General features: G+C 36.5%; 1 protein-coding gene across 2 annotated transcripts; it reads left to right on the top strand.

Annotated features, from left to right (window-relative positions):
• The first annotated feature begins 534 nt into the window (after positions 1-534).
• LOC112051395 (facilitated trehalose transporter Tret1) lies at positions 535-20,357 on the top strand. 2 transcript variants are annotated; one of them, XM_024090014.2, is made up of 4 exons: positions 535-822; positions 16,679-16,727; positions 17,275-17,410; positions 17,646-20,357. In XM_024090014.2, the coding sequence occupies exons 2-4, from the start codon at positions 16,707-16,709 to the stop codon at positions 18,989-18,991; spliced, it is 1,503 nt and encodes a 500-aa protein (XP_023945782.1). In that variant the 5' UTR covers positions 535-822; positions 16,679-16,706; the 3' UTR covers positions 18,992-20,357. The 2 variants fall into 2 exon arrangements, with proteins under 2 accessions (XP_023945782.1, XP_023945783.1); XM_024090015.2 differs by lacking the exon at positions 535-822 and adding an exon at positions 3,394-3,500.
• The last annotated feature ends 1,439 nt before the right edge of the window (positions 20,358-21,796 follow it).

The following is a 21,796-nucleotide window of genomic DNA, read 5'->3' as shown; positions in this document are numbered from 1 at the left end:
ACCACGCTGGCCCAATGCGGATTGGCAGACTTCACACACGCAGAGAAATAAGAAAATTCTCTGGTATGCAGGTTTCCTCACGATGTCTTTCCTTTACCGTTTGAGACGCGTGATTTTTAATTTTTTAAAATGCACATAACTGATAAGTTAGAGGTGCATGCCACGGACCTGCATGACGATGTTTTCTTTCACCGTTTTAAAATTAAATATCACAACTGGAAAATTGGAGGTGCATCTCCGGACCGGATTTGAACCCACACTCTCCGGAATCGGAGGCAGAGGTCATATCCACTGGGCTTAATCAATCCACAGACACTGGATGTTATGTGTTTACTTAATGGCTGAGAATTGAGACTTTTATGTGTTTAGTGAGGAGGGATAAATATAATTTAAATTTTCATCCCATTTAACTATATATCGGAGTTTTTCCATAATAAAATAAAAAAACAAATAATAGTGATGTAATTTTACCATGGATCTCTAATAATACGTAACCAAGCAGTGTTGCAATCGCATGCGATGCACTGACGACAGTCGATTTGCCGGTGAGGGAGAAATCGACCGCACACACTTTCCCCTCACTAGTCGACGCGTGCTACGAGCAACTTCAACTTTTTAAATTTTAAAATTCGAATTTAGAGTCCACGCCGTTGTCTATTTAAAAAAATATATGGTGTTTCTATAAAATGCTTCTGAGTGTGGTAAATAAAATTTTATATTGTTAAAAAAATGATCGTAATTATTATAAAAATGTATTTAGTTAAATAATTGTGATATCGTGGTAAAAAGTGCATGATGTGAAATAAAAAGAAAAAAATTGTGGTAAGTAAAATATTTTTATAGGCATAGGCACTTGTATATAACTTAGTAGAAGACCGTACAGTAAGGATCTTGTTAAAATATGCATTTTTAAAAAAAGAATATTTGCCATACCTTTTAAATATAACCAATATTAACGATACTTTCTAGTCAGTCGGATAGACTGTGCGCCGTAGACTGTTGAATGGGTACGACAATAGTATAGCGGGCGGGAATCGAACCCATGGCCTCTCAGTGATGAGTCCGGCCTTTACCGTTGAGCTATTGGGGCTATGATGAATTGGCATTCGAATTCTATCTAAATAAATGGAAGTCAATGGTAATCTAAACTATATTAATATTAGAAATTTAAGTAAGTCTGTCTGTCTGTCTAAGTCATAGACGTAATAAAAAGTCCAGACACCGTCTCCTGAACTAAAAGTGATGCACCCCATATTTTACCAGTTCTCACATGTATGTATAGTCGGATGCAATCTTTATGACGTTCCCCCACACCGTGCGTTAAGCTGCGTAATACAATATTTTAGGTATCCCCGGTAAAGCAGGGGCGCGCCTTTTTCGCCATTATGGTGCTTCAGTTGTTTGACAGTGATCTGTGTGAGTGACTGCCTATTTTAAGTCTATGGTATGGGCACAGCAAATATTTATTAACTGTGGTCTAGGTAACCTCTTTACGGCTTAGGTACTGTACCGATTTGGATGAAATTCGACAAGAAAACAGATCTAAATTTATTTCATGTAGGCTTAGTTAGCACTTTTGAAACATCAAGTAACTATTTGTAAAAACTATATCACATTTATGATAAGAAGAACCGACAGTAAGTTCAACAAGTCAACGTTTAATGCCTACCACAGTTATCCCAGTTACTACCCTTGATTACTTGTAGTCATCATTATTAACCCATATTCGACTCGCTGCTGAGCTCAAGTCTCCTCTCAGAATCCACTAGACTACTAGACTAGACTAGACTAGACACTAGTCCACCACGCTGGCCCAATGCGGATCGGCAGACTTCACACACGCAGATAATTATGAAAATTTTCTGGTATGCAGGTTTCCTCACGATGTTTTTCCTTCACCGTTTGAGACACGTGATATTTCATTTCTTAAAATGCACACAACTGAAAAGTTGGAGGTGCATGCGCCGGATTGAACCCTCATCCTCCAGAATCGGAGGCAGAGGTCATATCCACTGGGCTTGGTATTTTTCATGTACAACAGATATAAATGCAATATAAAAAATTGCATTTTGACCATTGATTAACTTTGTACTAGTTTTTTTTACAAAGCAAAAGGTTTTGTGGGATCAGCATTAGTAGACCGTTGCAGAATTTATGCTAAATAAACAATTATTTTGCAATAATTACTTGTTGATTCAGTTTATTATAATTATGTAGCTCTTAGCTAACACGCGAGCACGACGTTTTCATTGTTAAATGGCAGATTAATTAGAACTACTAATTTGCATCTTAATCAGATTTGTATCTTAAAGATTACTTGCCAAGGGGTGGTCACGATCCTACGTCTGGTTTGGCTGGTGGGAGGCTTCGGCCGTGGCTACCAGCAAAGCCAAGCGATTTAGCGTTCCGGTACGATATAGTAGAAACCTTAAGGGGTGTAGATTTCATCCTACACAAGTTAGCCCGCTTGCATCTTAGATTGCATCGTCACTTACCATCAGGTGAGATTGTAGTCAAGGGCTAACTTGTAAAGAATTAAATAGTCACTAGGGACCGATTGGAGAGAGATCTTAATATGAAATAAATAAATAAATATATTTACACAATACATAGGTACATCACTAGTGAGCCCCAAAATAAGCGTGTAGTCTGTGTTATGGGTTCTAAGATAGCGGATTTTATCATATCTGTACTAATATTGTAAAGAAAGATTTCTTTGTTTGCATTAAATAGGCTTCAAACTACCACTGTCTTTATCAACCCATATTCGGCTCACTTTTGAGCTCGAGTCTCCTCTCAGAATGAGAGGGGTTAGGCCAATAGTCTACAACGCTGGCCCAATGCGGATTGGCAGAAATCACATACGAAGAGAATTAAGAAAATTCTTTGGTATACAGGTTTCCTCACGATGTCTTTCCTTTACCGTTTGAGACACGTGATGTTTAATTTCTTAAAATGCACATAACTGAAAAGTTAGAGGTGCATGCCACGGACCTGATTCGAACCAACACCCTCTGAATCGAAGGTAGAGGTCATATCCACTGGTCTATCACGTCAAAATATTGATACAGGGCCCCTCAAAGCCACGCCACGCCACTGGGCTATTACGTTCTTGTAAAGATTTTCAATCAATACTTCGGCTCAGGAAATACAATTAGTATTTCCTGATATCCTGATGATAAGAAATTTTTACCCTTTATTTGCTCCCCTTTTAAATTTTCATACAGGGCCCCTTAAAGGCACGCCCCGCCACTGGGCTATTACGCTCTTGTAAAGAATTTCAATCAATACTAGTATTTCCTAGTAATAAAGTTAACAATTCCTCTAACTCAGCTTTCTTCAAAGTCAAGGTTATCGTGTGAATAAGTTTATAATTTGTTCGCCAAACGTTAACCATTTAGTTATCATCGTCAGTCCAAGGAATGCTGGAGTGGAAATGGTGCTGTAGTTTTTTTTAAATCAGTGTTTGGTTTTTTAAGTGAATAGCGGTCATATTTACGGTAAGTTGAAAAAATGTGAAGTAACAAAAACTATAATACAAAATCGATTTTAGAAATACATCAACAGCTTTTAAAAGATACAAATTAGTGTTATACTTATAAACTTATGTTTGCACGCCCCTTGAAAAATAACTGTGGAGTTTGATTGGGTTTTGGAGGTAGCATCAATAACCTAGACGCTCAATTTAATTGCCGAAATATAATCAATTAAGGGAATTCGATCCAAGTTGGCTTTAGGAAATAGCTAGTTTCAAGTATAGACCCTCAATAGGGATGATGACAGTTTTTTAAATTGTATATAAATTAAGAGATTGCTAATAGTAAAGCAATTTTGTAAAAGGAACAGGGTATCTGCGATCATCACTTTCGGAGCTACAGGGATTTAAAGAGTCAGATTTGCGGCGCTGCCGCGGTTCCCTGTAAAACGCCCCATACAAAATGGCACGAACTAATGACGTCGTAGGCAATGTAATGATCGTTAGATTTGTATGTGCGTTCAAACAAAATCACTAATATCTTTGTTATTTATGCGTTTATGTTTATAGTTTATTTATTAAAAAATGTCACATTTAATGTAAGGAAACTAAAACTGTAAGAATTTTCATCTAATTACGATAAAAAAATTTAATATATTTTGAAATTTAAAAATCACATTTATTTTGCAAATATCCAAATAATCTTTGCTTTTTATGTATAAATTAGTTAACATTGACCTTATTTATCCGAATGTATCATAAAAATCAATACATTCAAACCTAGTCATCATCCCCATTGTCCAAGTTAATTTTTTCTAATGTCGGGTTCGCCATTCCAGCATCTTGGGACAAAGTCCATCGGCTCTTCGAACTATGTGTCCCGCCCATTGCTAGTTCAGCTTCGCGACTCGTTGAGCTATATCGGTGACTAGTTCTTCTCATTCCTCAATTCTGATACGAACCTAAGGCATTACAAACACATTACATATTTATTTTATTTATTTATTTATTTTATTTATTTATTATTCAACAAACAACACCTTGAAATTAAGCCTAACCATAGTGCAACACAAACCACAGTTGGTTATACTGTGCACTGGTTATTATTTTATTACACATATCATACAAATTACATTTATAATATTACGAAGTTCTAGTGATCACAGGCTCTCTCTAACGTTAACTTAAAAATATTTTTAAGCATAAAACACTGTGTGTATAATTAATATTTATTCTATACATTAGTGTACATATGTTTGTATGACATTAGGTCGATAACATCACTGGTAAAACAATAAAGTTAACATTTGTACATGTTTAAAAGTTTGCCGATACTTGTTTCGTGTTAGTTTATCTTGCATTTTTGCTAAACGGATTTTCGTTTGTATTTATATAGCAGACGCCACGCGATTTCACAACCGTAGTAATACGGGATAAAACAATGATTAGTTTATACTATAGATATGTTACTTACCAAAAATGATTCGAATTTAGCAAATCCACTGAGCGTACAATTTTGTTGTTTACTTACATTATATGTTTATGTATAGGTTAGGTATACAGTTTTTACACTTGCTAAACACAGAACTCGACATTGTTGTATTATGTGTTTCGTTGTTTATTAAGCGACTAAATTAAATTAAGACAATGGGGATGATGACTAGGTTTGAATATATTGATTTTAATAATAAATTCGGGTAAATAAGGTCAATGTTAACCAATTTATACATAGAAAGCAAAGATTGACTGGATATTTGCAAAATAAATAAGATTATAAAATTTCAAAATCTATTAAAAATCTTTTATCGTAATTAGATGAAAATTCATACAGTTTTGAAAGAAAGAAAGAAAAGAAATAAGTTTTAGCTTCCTTACATTAAATGTGACATTTTTAAATAATTGAACTATAAACATGAACGCAGAAATAACAAAGATATTAGTAATTTTGTTTAAACATACAAATCTAACGATCATTAAGTGCCTACGACGTCATTAGTTCTTACCATTTTGTATGGGGCGTTTTTCAGGGATCCGCGGCAGCGCCGCAAATCTGACCCTTTAAATCCCTGTAGCTCCGAAAGTAATGATCGCAGATACCCTGTTACTTTTACAAAATTGATTGTCTATTAGCATAATCTTAATTTATATACAATTTAAAAAACTGTATTCATCCCTATTTATGCACATTTTGTCCGCCTCAGATTTAATGCGCTAGTATAAAATATCGTTGAGATAAAATTTTGGCTGGTAGATGGTTTGGTTTGGTGGCTTTGGCCGTGGCTAGTTACCACCCTACCGACAACGACGTACCGCCAAGCAATTTAGCATTCCGATTCGATGTCGCTTAGAAACTGAAAGGGGTGTGGATTTCATCCTACTCCTAACAAGTTAGCCCGCTTCCATCTTAGATTGCATCATCACTTACCATCAGGTGTTATTGTAGCCAAGAGCTAACTTGTGAAGAGTAAAAAAAGTCTTTGTTAAGTCATCGACCTAAAAAAATAAGTCACTGAAGTGCTTAAAAATCGATTTTGTTTAATTAGAATCGATTTGAAGAGTTACCGATGCGTTAAAACGTTGACTTCTAATAAGGAAACAAAATTATTGGTGTATTTCTTAAGGTATTGTATACTAGAAAACGCATCGCGGTTTCACTCGTGTAAAAATCAATATATCTAACTTAAAAACCGTAAATATTGCGTAATAAAGTAGATGTCAGCTATTACTCTGTATGTTGTGCGTGCGTTTTCAGGTCATCCTGTATACTGTAATTTAGACTTATACTAAAACTGTAACAGATCTAATTATGTACATTGAACATAATTTGAAAATTTTTGTTGGAGGGCATTAGGTATATAATCGATATTGAAGCCAAAAATATATTTTTTTTATTTTTTGTCTGACTGTCTTCACGCTGAAGTCTGTCTGTCTTTTAATCGATAACTATACTCGGAATAATTACAAAATCGTTTACTTATCCATTGTTTACTCGATTGTAAAGCTACCGATGCGTAAAATCGAATACGGAAACACAAATAAATGCACAGGATTGTTACTGTTATATTTTTTCACTAATTCAGTGATGAAGTCACGGTCTTTAACACGTTCACCAATTAAATGTTATTTATTATTGATTGGACGGACGAAGGTAGATCAAATTGAATTATGTTATACAGTAAATAATAATCTCACTATTGTGCTAACAGTTTGTTACTTTACTTTATAATACATAGCAAATGTATTATAAAGTAAAGTCGGTTCAGAAGATCTTTCTTTTAATCAGAGATTACCACATACCACAAACCAAATTAATACTACAAACTTTATCTCTTTATAATATTAGTATAGATTTGGAATGGAGATTCACGGAATTAACATAAAGGCTTTTATTCTTTATTTACTACTTAAGCGACTAGGAATCTAGACCTTTGTGACCTGCCAGCCTACTCACTAACTTTGATGTACCTAACCCAACTAATATAATTCAAATTCAAATTCAAAATTCATTTATTTCAAGTAGGCTCAGTTTACAAGCACTTTTGACACGTCAGTTGACTATTTGTAAAGATTCTACCACCGGTTCGGAAGGCAGGTTCTGCTGAGAAGATACCGGCAAGAAACTCAACAGTTTTTTTTTTTCTTAATTAACTTCAAATCAATAACAACGGTATTATTCGTGTCGTAAAGCCCAATATTGACGTAGATCACAATGTCAACTGAGCAATATTTAGCCAGAGGATATTAAGGGTGAACTTGCCGTTTAAAAAAAAGAATTATGTATTAAAATCGGTCCAGTAGCCTTCGAGTAATCGCGTTAGTACTTACATACAAAAAAAAACATAGACTAGAATCTCGTCCTTTTTGAAGTCTATTAAAAAATACAGTCCGCCATGTTCTCTATTGTCCTACAAATATATGGAATATTACAGTTACGTGTAGAATTATGATTGTAACACAAATACATACAATACATTACGCGGCATTATTTATTTATAGCATTTCGTAACACTGCGTGACATTATACCATAAATAATAATAGAAACAAGTAACAACTATATACATATAAAAGGCATTGTTCTGAGTGACTGTCTGACCATAATAATAAAGACTTTGTCAGCGAAGCAGATGAAGGTCCTCGATTAAGTTCCGAATCATCATTAATCGAAATCAAAAGAAGTCAATAATATAAAATAACATAAATATGGCTGATACTAAATGATTAATTGATAGTCTAAACGTGACATTTTTCAATATTTAAACTTTAAATATAAACGCATAAATAACAAAGATATTATATTAGTAATTTCGTTTGAACGCTCATACAAATCTAACGATCATTATGATCTACGACGTCATTAATTCGTGCCATTTTGTATGGAGCGTTTTTCAGGAATCCGTGGCAATGCCGCAAATATGATCCTTTAAGTCCCTGTAGCTCCGAAAGTAATGATCGCATATATCCAGTTACTTTTACAAAATTGCTTTACTATTAGCATACCTATTTTATTAAATTGTCATTATCCCTCTTGCAGCATCATGATACATGTAGGCATCAACAGAACGGTTTTGTTAAAAAGAATGCAAAAATTACATCAATCTACGAAATCGTTTTATGTTTAATTGAACGGAAAAATTCTTAATTCGATATTATTGATCAATATGCGTCTGCACCATACTTGACACTTCCTTATTCGTTATTCCTTTTACGCTAGACCGACACGTTTCAGTTAAAATGGAAAAAAAATAGTTCCTTCGCCTTTCGAAGCGTGTACTTTTGTATTTTCATTCTACATCCCAGTAAACAGTAACCTACCTAGATTACTTCCCGATGACCTACAATCTCTTTTGGTAGAATAAGTCTTTTAGCAGAAAAACAATTATTTAAATTTCCGCGTCGTTTTAAAAAATTTTTTTTTATTCTTTACAAGTTAGCCCTTGACTACAATCTCACCTGATGGTAAGTGATGATGCAGTCTAAGATGGAAGCGGGCTAACTTGTTAGGAGGGGGATGAAAATCCACACCCCTTTCGGTTTCTACACGGCATCGTACCGGAACGCTAAATCGCTTGGCGGTACGTCTTTGCCGGTAGGGTGATAACTAGCCACGGCCGAAGCCTCCCACCAGACAGACCTGGACCAATTAAGAAAATCTCAATCTGCCCAGCCGAGGATCGAACCCAGGACCTCCGTTTTGTAAATCCACCGCGCATACTGTGCCACGGAGGCCGTCAAATAATTTAACTGATGATGGCATATTAACACATGATGGCACATCAAATACATACAGACACTGGAAAATACCCATGTTCATCAAAATATTTTCCAGTTTAGGGAATCGAACCCACGGCTGTGCCCAATAACACATAATATATGTTGCTCAATAACCTCCTCTATTTTCCAGTGAATGTCCCATTAAAATCTTAAAAAAGTTCGATTGCTATTAAACATTGACCTCTTATAATAAAAGAACGCACAATCATGTAGAAAATTTCACTTAAAAGTGGATAATTTTGCTTTGAATTATTGGTAAAGAAAATTATACCTAAAGGCCTTTAAATATTCAATAAAATCCCAAATTCAGAGCAAATTCAACCTTAAGGATTTAGTTTAAGGTGGAATTTGCAAATACTACTACTTGAATTGAGTGCCATGAAGTTGTGTTTGGCACTCAACTTTAATTGAGTGGGGACGTTTTTTGATCGCTGATTGTGCATCCACTTTTTAATAGGAGATCGATGGTATTAAAGCTATCATGTAACTAAGTTGAGAAAACAGAGTGTTGAAGTGTGTGTATTTTTTGAAAAAAAAAATATTATCAATAGGCAATGACACATATTTTTCACTTTAGCTATTACAAATATTTTTTGTAATCTCGAATAATAATTTCGTGAGCTTTATTTGCATAAAAAAGATATTATCTATCTTTGACCGTTTTACTACAATACAGTACGTGAGGTGATAAGGCAAAAATATATACAGAAATGACAAAAACAACGCTAAATTTAAAAAATCTTTTGTTAAATCCGTTTGGAGATTGAATGTAAAAAAAAATTGTTATGTTCTTACCTACTTTTATTACGAGTGCCTACCTACATAAATAAAACCAATATTTATAAAACCTCTATACTTTTAAGCGGCTCTACAAAAGGATGACTCTTCTCCTGCTCTCAAATTTTGGAGCATAAACTGGTATGACGGCGTTTATTACGTTTCAACCAACACCAAGAAGCTTTCGTTTGGCTGTAGGATGAAGGGCCGGATACAGAAGGCAGTAATCCATGAAAGGTATCCGCGTATTGTAAAGAGCTTCCAGTCTGGAGCCCTGATCAAAGTTGAGTAGCTCTCGCTAAGACATTGCAAAAGAATTAATTAAGATCTCATTCAGAATCCGCGAGAAAAACAATCATCAACAAATAATACTCATTGCAGTTATCATCTCAGTGAAATATCACATATATTTTGGCTGGTGGAAGGCTTCGGCCGTGGCCAATTACCACCCTACCGACAAAGACGTACCACTAAGCAATTTAGCGTTCCAGTGTCAAGTAGAAACCGAAAAGGGTGTGGATTTTCATCCTTCTAACAAGTTAGCCCGCTTCTATCTTAGATTGCATCATCACGTACCACCAGGTGAGATTGTAGTCAAGGGCTGACTAGAAAATAATTAAATTCATTAAGATCTCATTCAGAATCCGCGAGAAAAATATTTTACAATCACCACCAAATTATACTCATTGCAATTATCATCTCAGTGAAACATCACATGTTACACAAGCGAGAAACGCCGGGGTAATACCATACGGTGACACAATCTTAGTGACGCAAAATCGTTCTTGCTGTTTGGAAATTGTGCGTAAAGTAAGGCAGATTATTTTTTATAATAACTAGTTGATGAAACAAGCAGATAACTTATTAGAGCATCAACTTTATAATTGGATACCGTACTTACTACGGTACGAGCTTGTATATATTCTGTGGTACGAGCATCGCCTGACAATCGCCTTCAGCCTTACGTACCAGAACATAATTTATATCGTTATCATCAAGACTTGTATATAACCTGCCTCGCTAGACGTTACTTATTGTCAAAGTATATCAATGATTGATGATTGATTGATCAATGATGTTTTTAAATATTTTAAAAACTGTTCACGAAACTAAAGAAATAAGGACGACCTCCGTGTCGCAGTGGCATGCACGGTGGATTTACAAAACGGAGGTCCTGAGTTCGATCCCCGGCTGGACAGATTGAGATTTTCTTAATTGATCCAGGTCTGGCTGGTGGGAGACTTCAGCCGTGGCTAGCGTTTCGGTACGATGCCGTGTAGAAACAAAAAGGGGTGTGGATTTTCTTCCTCCTTACAAGTTAGCCCGCTTCCATCTAAGACTACATAAACACTTACCATCAGGTGATATTGTAGTCAAGGGCTAACTTGTAAACAATAAAAAAGGAGTATTTTTAATTGGTAATTATTGATTAATAAATTAATTTACGTAATTGTTGTTAGTGTTAAATTTTGGAATACAAATTATAAAAAAGTTTGTATATGCAGATGTTAAGGAGACGCGTGACGTTTGTTTATTTTATGGGGTTCACTGACTTCGACCAGATTCGAACCTGCGCCCTCAGAATCGATGGCAGAGCTGGTAATAATTATCAGGTTACCACTCTACCGACAAAGACGTACCGCCAAGCGATTTAGCGTTCCGGTACGATGTCGTGCAGAAACCGAAAGGGGTGTGGATTTTCATCCTCCTCCTAACAAGTTAGCCCGCTTCCATCATAAATTGCATTATCACTTACCATCAGGTGAGATTGCAGTCAAGGGCTAACTTGTAAAGAATAAAAAACTCCACTAGGCTATCACGTCTTTTAGGTATATTACCATTTAGGAATATTTTTATTTATTTATTTATTAAGGAAAATCAACCGCTAATACATTAAATTCATGCTTACATTTAATTACATTGATAAATTAGGTTAATGCTTAGCTATTAAAAGATTTTCACAACTTTCACAATTTTTAGATATTATGTACACTTCTTCCATCCATTAATTCATAGGTACAACAAACTCTAAGATATCAAGTATATACTATACATAGAGAAAACAATTATAATCTAAGTAATAAGTAATTTAATTAATAGGTAAATAATTTAATTTATAGGTCCAATATATTACAAGTTTGACACGAGAAGTCCAAATACTATTTTAAGTAAAATTATAATTAAAATTAAGAATAATTAAATTTGAAAATGTCTGTTATATAATATGATTAAAAGATAAAAATGATAAAAATGTCAAATGGTACAATTAAGGTTGCAAATAAAACAAAAAAATACAATTGGCACGAATGAAAGAAATTAAGAATTAAATAATAAAAATGTTAAAAAAAAAGTACGATCAATAGTTAAAAATTAAAAATATGTCAATTTATACATTATATAATGGAAGAGATTATTACAATTAAAAAAAGGTAAAGAGTAAAAATGTCAGAGATTAAAAGTGTCAATTATTTTACGTCTAAAGTCAGTATATCTATTGAAAAATAAGTCAATTTCATTTTGAATTTTTACGAAATTATTATAAATGTCAGACATTCTTGGTATGGGAGAGTGTTTACCCAACTTTGTCCTACATGGCTTGTGAAATAATAAACTGCAAGGATACCGAGGTGCGTTAGTTCTTGGTGCTCTAATCGCAAACTTGTGAACCAGCTCCGGACAATCAATTCTATTATTAAATAAATTATACAAAAATGTCATCGCCATCAGCTGTCGTCTATTTTCAAGTCTGTGCTTCTTATAAAAGTTTAATCTGTCACTATAATTTACCTAGATAGCTGCATAAATAACGTTCAATTATGACTGTTTACTTATATCTAGATGCACTATGAAGGTCGTCTCCTAGTGTTAAGTTCTGAGCTATTTCACTGCACTAATGAGGTCAAGGTTACGTTTATTCTATTGTTAGGTCCCGATCATGTCATTCTAGAACTGCTGTATACCTAAGGTCATGGAATGGTTATTAATAGTAATTTTATTATATGAAGGTAACTGAGATATTATGGTATACTAATGGACGCCTGTAACTGCGTATATTTTTCTAGACAACTGATTACGATTTTTTTTTTTACAAGTTAGCCCTTGACTACAATCTCACCTGATGGTAAGTGATGATGCAGTCTAAGATGAAAGCGGGCTAACTTGATAGGAGGAGGATGAAAATCCACACCCCTTTTGGTTTCTACACGGCATCGTACCGGAACGCTAAATCGCTTGGCGGTACGTCTTTGCCGGTAGGGTGGCAACTAGCCACGGCCGAAGCCTCCCACCAGCCTAATAACGCTTAAATAAGCTTCACGTCTTGTAACCTAACTATCTATGTAAGAAAATCTTGGAATCTTAATTTGACCCACTTCCCGGTCTTCGATTACAATGAAATTTTGCACACGCTCTGAGTTATGATGGCAATACTACGTATATGACTAGCTAACATCATTACAAATCCAATATGGCGGCCTCCCCAAGATGGCGGACTGGCTGTTTAAAATCCACCCCCATGATATGGGTATCAAATGAAAGGGTTTGCTGTCAGGAATACGAAAAAATAATCACGTGACTTAAATCCAATATGGCGGACGTCCATGGTGGCGGACAGGCTATTTGAAATTCACCCTCATGATATGGGTATCAAATGAAAGGATTTGTTGGCATGAATACGGAAATATCCATTTGTAATTTTTAGTGGATGCTAAAAGCGTGTTTTTTTAGTTTTTTTAACTGTTATAATATTTTACTGTTGCTTAATTAATAGTTAGACAACTTGACAGCCACAATCTATACTAATATTATAAAGAGGTAAAGTTTGTAAGTTTGTAAGTTTGTCACATTTTTTAAATGGGGTAATCTTCGGAACTACTGGTCCGATTTTAAAAATTCTTTCACCAGTAGAATGCTACATTATCGGGGAGTGCTATAGGCTATATTTTATATTGGTATCATATATATTAGCCGAGTTATCACAGTTTTTGTCATACAGGTCGGACTGAAAATCCTCTTAAACAGACTTATTCGCATGCGCTGCCTTAACTATTGTGTAAAATTGAAATTAATGTATGGAGACTTTATGTATCTTTAAAAGTTCTACAAAAAAGTCCGCGACACCACATATCTATCTTCTATATATTAGCAGATATAGTACCTTTTGTGTTTTAAAAATTATTAATTTTATATACGTAGGTTTACGTCATTATTTATACAACTAAACTTTAATCCTTATTAAAATAAATTATTTAATAATCACAAGGATATTATGGAGATAAGATTTGCCCTTTACAGTATGTTAATTACTTAAATAGTTTCGGAGATAATACAAAATTTCTAAAAGACGCAGTTATTTCGCTATATGACGCCCGGCGCTTTCATTTATGTAGTTCCCGTTCCCGTGTGAATATGCGGATCCAACATAGCCTATGACACTCGAAAATAACGTAGCTTTCTATTGGTAAAACAATTTTCCAAATCGGTCCAGTAGATCCAGAGATTAACTCCTACAACCACACGAACTTTACCTCTTTATATTATTAGCATAGAAGTCTCTATTTCTCTTGGTCATACCACCACTCTCGAAGGACTGGACCGATTTTGCTAAGGGTAGGAGTAAGATAGAGAAATTACAGGGTAGGGTACGGGTAGGGAAGCGTAGGGGTAGTGTAGGGGAAGGGTAGGTTTAGGGCCGGGTTTAGGGTAGTGGTAGGGTAGGGGTAGAGGTAGGGTAGTGGTAGAGTAGAGGTACGGGTAGGATAGGGAAATGGTAGGGTAGGGGTAGGATAGGCGTGAGATAGGGGTACGGGTGGGATAGGGGTAGGAGGGGATAGGGTACGGGGAGTGTAGGGGTAGGATGGGGGTAGGGGTAGGATGGGGGTAGGGTGTAGGTAAGGTAGGGGTAGGTTTTGGGGTAGGGTAGGGGTAGAGTAGGGTAGAGTTGGAGTAATGGTAGGGTAGGGTAGGGGTAGGGGTAGGGGTAGGGTAGGGTAGGGTAGGGTAGGGGTAGGGTAGGGCAGGGGTAGTAGTAAAGTTGACATCGAAATTTACGCGGACGAAGTCGCGGGCGTCCGCTAGTGTCCTATAAATTCCGTGGTACATTATCTCGTTCCGACGCTCAGAAATGTTTATTTCCTGGTAGCTACCAGAATCAAGAGTTCTTGGAAATAAAAAAGTTGATCGTCTCATCGAGTTGAAGCTACTCACAAAAAATTTACTTGATAGTAATCAATTGTAAAAAATGTTCTACAGATCCCTGACTAATACCTTTTTACACCACGTTAAGGCCTATTTTAGACTATTTAGTAGTCGAGTACGAATAATTTTTTCACCCAAAAACCGTTCGTACTCAACTAAAATACTAAAGTAGTCCGAAGTAGGCCTAAGCCTTGATAAAGTCCGGCCGCTCAGATATTGCGTTTCTGACAGGTGTGATCGAATGGGATAAACATATTCAATTACAATTGCTTCCTTATTTTGTCTCATCACTACAAAGACAAAAGGTTGGCATAACCTTGAAACATCGCAGCTCTGAGCGTCAGAAATGCAATCTCTGAGCGGCCGGATTTTAGTAGTCATAACATTATCACCCATTGGAGCAGAGTGGTAGACAAACTCCATAACCCCGTCTCATAAACGGAGGGAGACCTGGCCTGGAATGGATCCAGGTGGGCCATTAAAATAGATGAGCATAATGATTTACATCGCCTACTCTACTTTAAATACTTGTGCACGCCTCTGAACCCACGACCCACGCCCGAATAAATCTACTCCACCAACAAGACACAGTACAAAGTAACATTAAGCTCCGTCACAAAAGCTTAAGCTTCCAAGTACACACGCTGTGAGTTAAGGCTTAAGAGCATGTAATCGCTCTCCACGTAATGGAGGCATTGAGGGAGGCTTCAAACAAAAGACTTGCGTTAAATGAAAAAAAAAAGTTGAGAAAAATTCAGTACAGAGTAGCGATAAAGTTTAAATCTTTACATAGTATACAAAGTCGATTCCCGCGTTTGCACCCTTAGATCTTCTAAACTAGGACCTTCTTAATACCCTACGACCCTTCTAACTAACAAGTTTAGTTTTCTAATATGAAAAGTTCCGTCACCAAATTGTCCAGATTGTGATAGGCCATTCAGCACGCGTTGTTGTAGTGTGTCAGAAACGAGGCAGTGTGAGGGGCAGTACCAGTACTAATAGAGGTGGGTGCCCTGGCCCATCCTCGATCAGAGGAGGCCACGGCGCTGGTACAGCTTTTTTAAAAAATAGAAAAGGTTTTAAGAAAATCAATTTAATTATAATATTAGTCGAAAATGGGCTCAGCTACTTAAGAAAAACAGATATCAATACATAGCTTGATTTAAGAAGGTAGTTTATACATATGTATATACGAATATTTTATAGAGGTAAAGTTTGCGGCGTTGTAGGGGTAATCTCTGCATGTACTGAACTGATTTTGAAACTTCGTGTACCAATAGAAAGCCACGTTATTGGTGTGTGTCATAGGCTATATATATTTCATCTCCGTGTTTTTATGGGAACTCGATCTACGTTAGTAAAACCGAGAGTATATAATAAAAAAAGTTAATTAAGGATTTGAAATGTGTTAGGTACTCGTAGGTACTTACTTTCCAAACCCACAACGGTTCAAACGCCCTAATTAGCTACTTACTTACTACTAAACATTACTTATTTTTTTTTATTCTTTATAAGTTAGCCCTTGACTACAGGCTCGCCTGATGGTAAGTGCTGATACAATCTAAGATGAAAGCGGGCTAACTTGTTAGGAATAGGATGAAAATCCATACCCCTTTCGGTTTCTACACGACATCGTACCGGAACGCTAAATCGCTTGGCGGTATGTCCTTGCAGGTAGGGTGATAACTAGCCTCTACCGAAACCTCCCACTACCCAGACCTGTATCAATTAAGAAAACCTCAATCGGCCCAGCCGCGGATCGACAATAATTTTCGATCTTTATAAAACGAGGTATATGTGGCTAATGCAGCCCTTCGTTCTAGTGACACACTCTAGCATCTACCGAGTCAAGAGTCCTAGACCGTAGTAAAATACATACCTGAATTATGTCATTATAAAGTAAACTATGTTTCCGCGTCATTAGGTTGTTTTGAATTTTGTTTTTTTTTCTATTCTAGATCGGATTCTTCATGAGGCCGTAGCAAGATGAAGCCTTTCATTAAACAGGTGAGTTTATATGATGAATATAAGTGTAAAAATACTGAAATTAAAGTAAAATAAGGTTTATTTGGCTAAATTCGGATTCGGATTTCGAGAAATGCGTTAAATTAAATAGGCGCCTAAATACAGCCCTTTCGCCAAATTTGACAAGGTGAGACACCATTTCTTCAATTTTGACTACGCCTTGGCTCACGCAAAATCGTTACAGAGCAAACAGTATGACAGAATCAAGACCGGGAGCCGCAGCAGAAAAAGCTGAAACCGGCAATTGGCACAAGTATGCCTCTCTGACTAAGAGTTACTATTTGTTCTTTTAGCCGTGGAATCGCAGTGCCAAAAAAAATCTTCGAATCATTTCACCGCGACTAGTTGCCACGACTGGTGACAGAAGATGTTTTGCGCGAAGAATGGTTGTCCAGTTCGGAAATGCAGCCAGTATCCATGCCACCATTCTACTTGAGCATGATTTGTTTAGTTATTAGGATAGCTTAAGCTCCTTATTCTATTCTTTCTCAATAAAAAGACAGTATTAATTGATATATTTTGTTGTCAGGCGTTCGTGGTGTCAGGCGCGGCGCTAAACATCGTGGGGCACGGCTGCGCACACGGCTACCCCGCGGTGCTGTTCGCGCAGATCCTCAGCGACGGCGGACCCGTCACCCTGACCGACCACGACACCTCCTGGATAGGTAGGAAGCTCGAAGAATTTGTCTGATTGAAGAAAGCAATCAAATATATGCAAAATACCTACTAAAATGGAACCTTTAGATTGATACTATTTTGGATTCCACAACATTTAAACATATGTTTTATGATTTGACAAAACTAAATTAGCTTTTGTTGTCATCTGCTTCCATTTAGCTCCTAAAGACAAAAATCTAGATCTGTCTATTTTTAAATAACACAAGTGTTTCTCATTTCCAGCGTCAGCGGTAGGTGTGATGGGAATCGTCGGCAACTTCATATCACCAGTTCTCATGACGCGTTTCGGCAGACAGAAGTCCCACCTCATCTGCACCATTCCAGCCCTGCTCGGCTGGATTGTCTTCGTCCTCGGAAACTCAGTACCTCTATTTCTACTAGCCAGATTCTTACACGGCCTCGCATTGGGATTACGTACTCCTTTAGCTGCCATCTTGGTAGCAGAATATACTGAACCAAAATACAGAGGAGCATTTTTAGGAACATTCGCTATATCATTAGGCTTAGGTATAATGCTGTCTCATGTCTGGGGAGCATATATGTCGTGGAAAATGACAGCTGTTGTGTGTTCTTTTTTCCCATTAATATCGATGGTAATAATAAGTTTGTCCCCTGAATCGGCTAGCTGGTTAATTTCGAAAGGAAGATTCGAAGATGCCAAGAAGGCTTTTAGATGGGTCCGCGGTGAAGGAGTTGCTCAGTCAGAAGAATTGGATTCAATGATCAGGGCACAGGAGAGAGAGATTCAGATAGAAGAATTGAGAAAGAACAGACAAGTGAACAGGGGATTTAAGATTAACAGACTATTCAAATCAATAACGGATGCAGTTAAAACTATAATGAGGATATTTAAAAAGAAAGAGTTCTATAAGCCTTTAATAATAGCTATTTGCATGTTAATAGTTTTTGAATTCGGTGGTGCGCATATGGTACCAGCGTATGGTAACCTAATTTTGCAGGCAGTATTGGATAAAAGCGAGGCTAAAGATGTAGCTTGGCAGTTTACAGTTATAGACTTATTGAGAACACTTTGCGCGTTATTTGCTATATTTTTACTCAAAAATGTTAAACGGAGAACTATATTATTTAGCAGTGGAGTTATGACTGTGTTGTCTTTAGCTTTGATATCTGTTTTCATATATTTGAGGAAAGCTGAAATTATAACACAATCTTGGTTATTAGATACTGTACCGATGACATTTATGATTTTATACACTTTATCTTTCTGTTTAGGTTTAGTTCCTTTGAATTGGGTAATTTGTGGTGAAGTATTCCCATTGACTTATAGAAGTTTAGGCTCAACGTTATCTACTTCATTTTTAACGCCAGCGTTTGTCGTGTCTATGAAAACAGCGCCGCATTTCTATTCATCGATCGGTGTGGAAGGTGCTTTCCTAGTCTATTCCGCTACGTTGACTGTATGTCTGTTGGTGATGTATGTTATGCTGCCAGAGACTAAAGACCGCACTCTCCAAGATATAGAGGACAGTTTCAAAGGGAGGAAAAAATATGATGTTGAAGTACAACTAAGTTTAATGGAAGATAAAAGTAATCTTGTTAGTAAGTAAGAAACAATTAATTGTAATATATTTAGAGTGAGACTCTGCGAGAACCAGACATACCTCATTACAAGCTTTTGATTTTGTTTGTCCGAGGGGAATCCTGCAACTCAGTTTGGTAGCAGATATCTACAGACAATTGTGCTGAGACTTTGTATTTACAATTAATTTAATTAAAGTTCAATTTGGACGATAGACGAATGGTTAACTTTGTGACGTCACTCTAAATCCAACATGGCGACATGTTTAAGATGGCGGACTAGTTATTTTGATGAATGTTATTGCCTTCTTAAATTTAATTTTTCACAATGTCTTGCTGTCGCAGTGTCTTATTCAAATACCAGTGTAGTATAAGAAAAAAAATCTGTTACGGACAATAATCCCAGGATGTGCAAAGTCAACAATGCCTAAATATAATTAATTTTACCTAATTTCTGTGTCAGCTGAAAAACCTAAGCTGAGTCAGCTGTGCTGAACTTATGGCTTTTAATTACTACTACGTGTTCCCACGTTATCAACCCATAATCGACTCGCTGCTGAACTCGAGTCTCCTCTCAGAATGAGAGGGGTTAGGCCAATAGTCCACCACTGGCCCTATGGCAGACTCGGAGGCAGAGACCATATCCACTGGGCTATCACGGCTATCAATCACATATCATTTGGCTGGTGGGAGGATTCGGCCGTGGCTAGTTACCACCCTACCGACAAAGACGTACCGCCAAGCGATTTAGCGTTCCGGTACGATGTCGTGTAGAAACCGAAAGGGGTGTGGATTTTCATCCTCCTAATAACAAGTTAGCCCGCTTCCATCTTAGACTGCATCATCACTTACCATCAGGTGAGATTGTAGTCAAGGGCTAACTTGTAAAGAATTAAAAAAAATATATCACGTGTTCCCACACGTAGTAGTAATGAAAAGCCTTCCAATTTTTTCAAGGGTTTTTGTCTGATGCAACAAAAACAGGCAAAAATTTACATTGATCATTGGGTTCAAATTAACATTGAATATAACAGGTTTATTGGATTTTTAATTTACAACAACAACTTTTGTACATTACTACAACATTATTTGTTACTGACAACAAAACTGGTGAAAAAAAATGCCAATCATTGACAATTTTACTGACATCTACTACCCGAGTACTATGATCAATATTGACTTTGACCATCCTTCAGTGTTTACACGTAACATAATAGCTTGATAGTTTAATTAAGCGACTATAGTTAACTAATTTGTATACGAGCTGTGATACGTTGTTGTACCACTACCATTTTTAACTTTTTTTTAAATAAATAAGCATTTTAAATACATATACCAATTATCAAGTACAAACAAATATAAATGTTTTAAGTATCATTAAATATTTTAATATAGTTTTTGTTTCTTCTTCTTTCTAAATTGAACAACTTTTGCATAAATCAAGATCCTGGAATATTTTTATTTATTTATTTTTAGCACAATAGTCCCACGGGGAGGGAACCGAACTACCATCCCTCGGTGATGAGTACGACCGCTCTTACCGTTGAGCTATTGAGGCTAGAGCTATTGAGCTATTTTTAACATGGTAATGCTGCGCTCTGATAATTTAGTCTCAATAGCTCAACGGTAAAGTGGTCGAACTCGTCACCAAGAGGAAGTGTTTCGATCCCTGCCTTTTGGACTATTGTCATACCCACTTCTAACGCAGGCTTTTCCGACTAATTGGCGGAGAATGGAAATATTAGACATATTCAAAATACATGGCAAATATTGTTTCGTCTAAAAAAAATATGAGGATTACCTGTACTTACTGACTAACATCTTAATGATAAAACTTCGTGTTATGTTATATATCTTTCCCATGGTATAATTGTTGATATAACTGCAGGCACAAAGAGGTTGAAAAAACCCTAGCTGAGTTTGTTGTGGGCTCTTCTCGGGCCAAGGCGCATTTGGAACTCTCGTAACTTTAATTTTCAAGTTTTTGACTTTCATTTTTTTTTATTATAAGACGAGTTAGCCCTTGACCGCGATCACATCTGATGTTATGTGATGATGCAGTCTAAAATTGAAGTGGGCTTGTAAGAGGTAAGTACAAGTCTATTCTACGGCTGTCGGCATCGTACCGGAACGCTAAATCGCTAGGCGGTACGTCTATGCTGGTAGGGTGGTAACTAGCCACGGTCGAAGCCAATTTAGAAAATATTAAATAATAACTGAGCCGATCTGAAAATCGAACCCTCTGTTGAGAACCACAGCACTACCAACTGTGTGAGAGAGATCGTAAAAAAACCATCACGATTATCTCATAACATTGACTGAATTAGGCTTAGTTTACTAGCCTTTATAAAAACATATGAGCTTGTAAACTAAGCCTAATTGAAATAAATGAAATGTGAATTTGACTACGACTATCATCTGCCATCTGTTTGTTGCCAAAATAACTGAGGTTAGTGAGGTTAATTAAGGTAAGTTTGTTAATGCAGACGCGTATAAGGCCGGCCATACACGGATAACTTGAACAATTTTTTTTTTATTGTTTACAAGTTAGAGTTCATTTATCGAGCAGCGCGTTGTCAACGGTAGCTGACAACTTAAGCTAACTCGGCTGCAGTCGACTGCAGTCGACGGCGGCCTTCAACTGCCGCCGTGACGTCGACGACTGCAGTTCACTGCCGTTGATGCCGTCGACTGCAGTCGACTGCAGTCGTCGGTAGCAGTTGCTGCTCCAGTAATGAACCCTTAGCCCTTGACTATAATCTCACCTAAAGTGTAAAAGTAAGTGATAATGCAATCTAAAATCTAAAATTCACACTCCTTTCGGCTTCTACACG

This window comes from Bicyclus anynana, chromosome 25 (assembly GCF_947172395.1).
Source record: "Bicyclus anynana chromosome 25, ilBicAnyn1.1, whole genome shotgun sequence".
NCBI classification, from domain to species: domain Eukaryota; kingdom Metazoa; phylum Arthropoda; class Insecta; order Lepidoptera; family Nymphalidae; genus Bicyclus; species Bicyclus anynana.
The sequence above is the reverse complement of the archived record's forward strand: the minus strand, read 5'-3'. Positions and strand labels throughout refer to the sequence as shown.

Bases quoted from the DNA above. Each gene is read 5' to 3' on its own strand.
- LOC112051395 (XM_024090014.2), top strand. From the start codon at position 16,707: ATGAAGCCTTTCATTAAACAG. The intron at 16,728-17,274 runs GTGAGTTTATAT...TTTTGTTGTCAG, and splicing joins TGAAGCCTTTCATTAAACAG to GCGTTCGTGGTGTCAGGCGC. The intron at 17,411-17,645 runs GTAGGAAGCTCG...TCTCATTTCCAG, and splicing joins CCACGACACCTCCTGGATAG to CGTCAGCGGTAGGTGTGATG.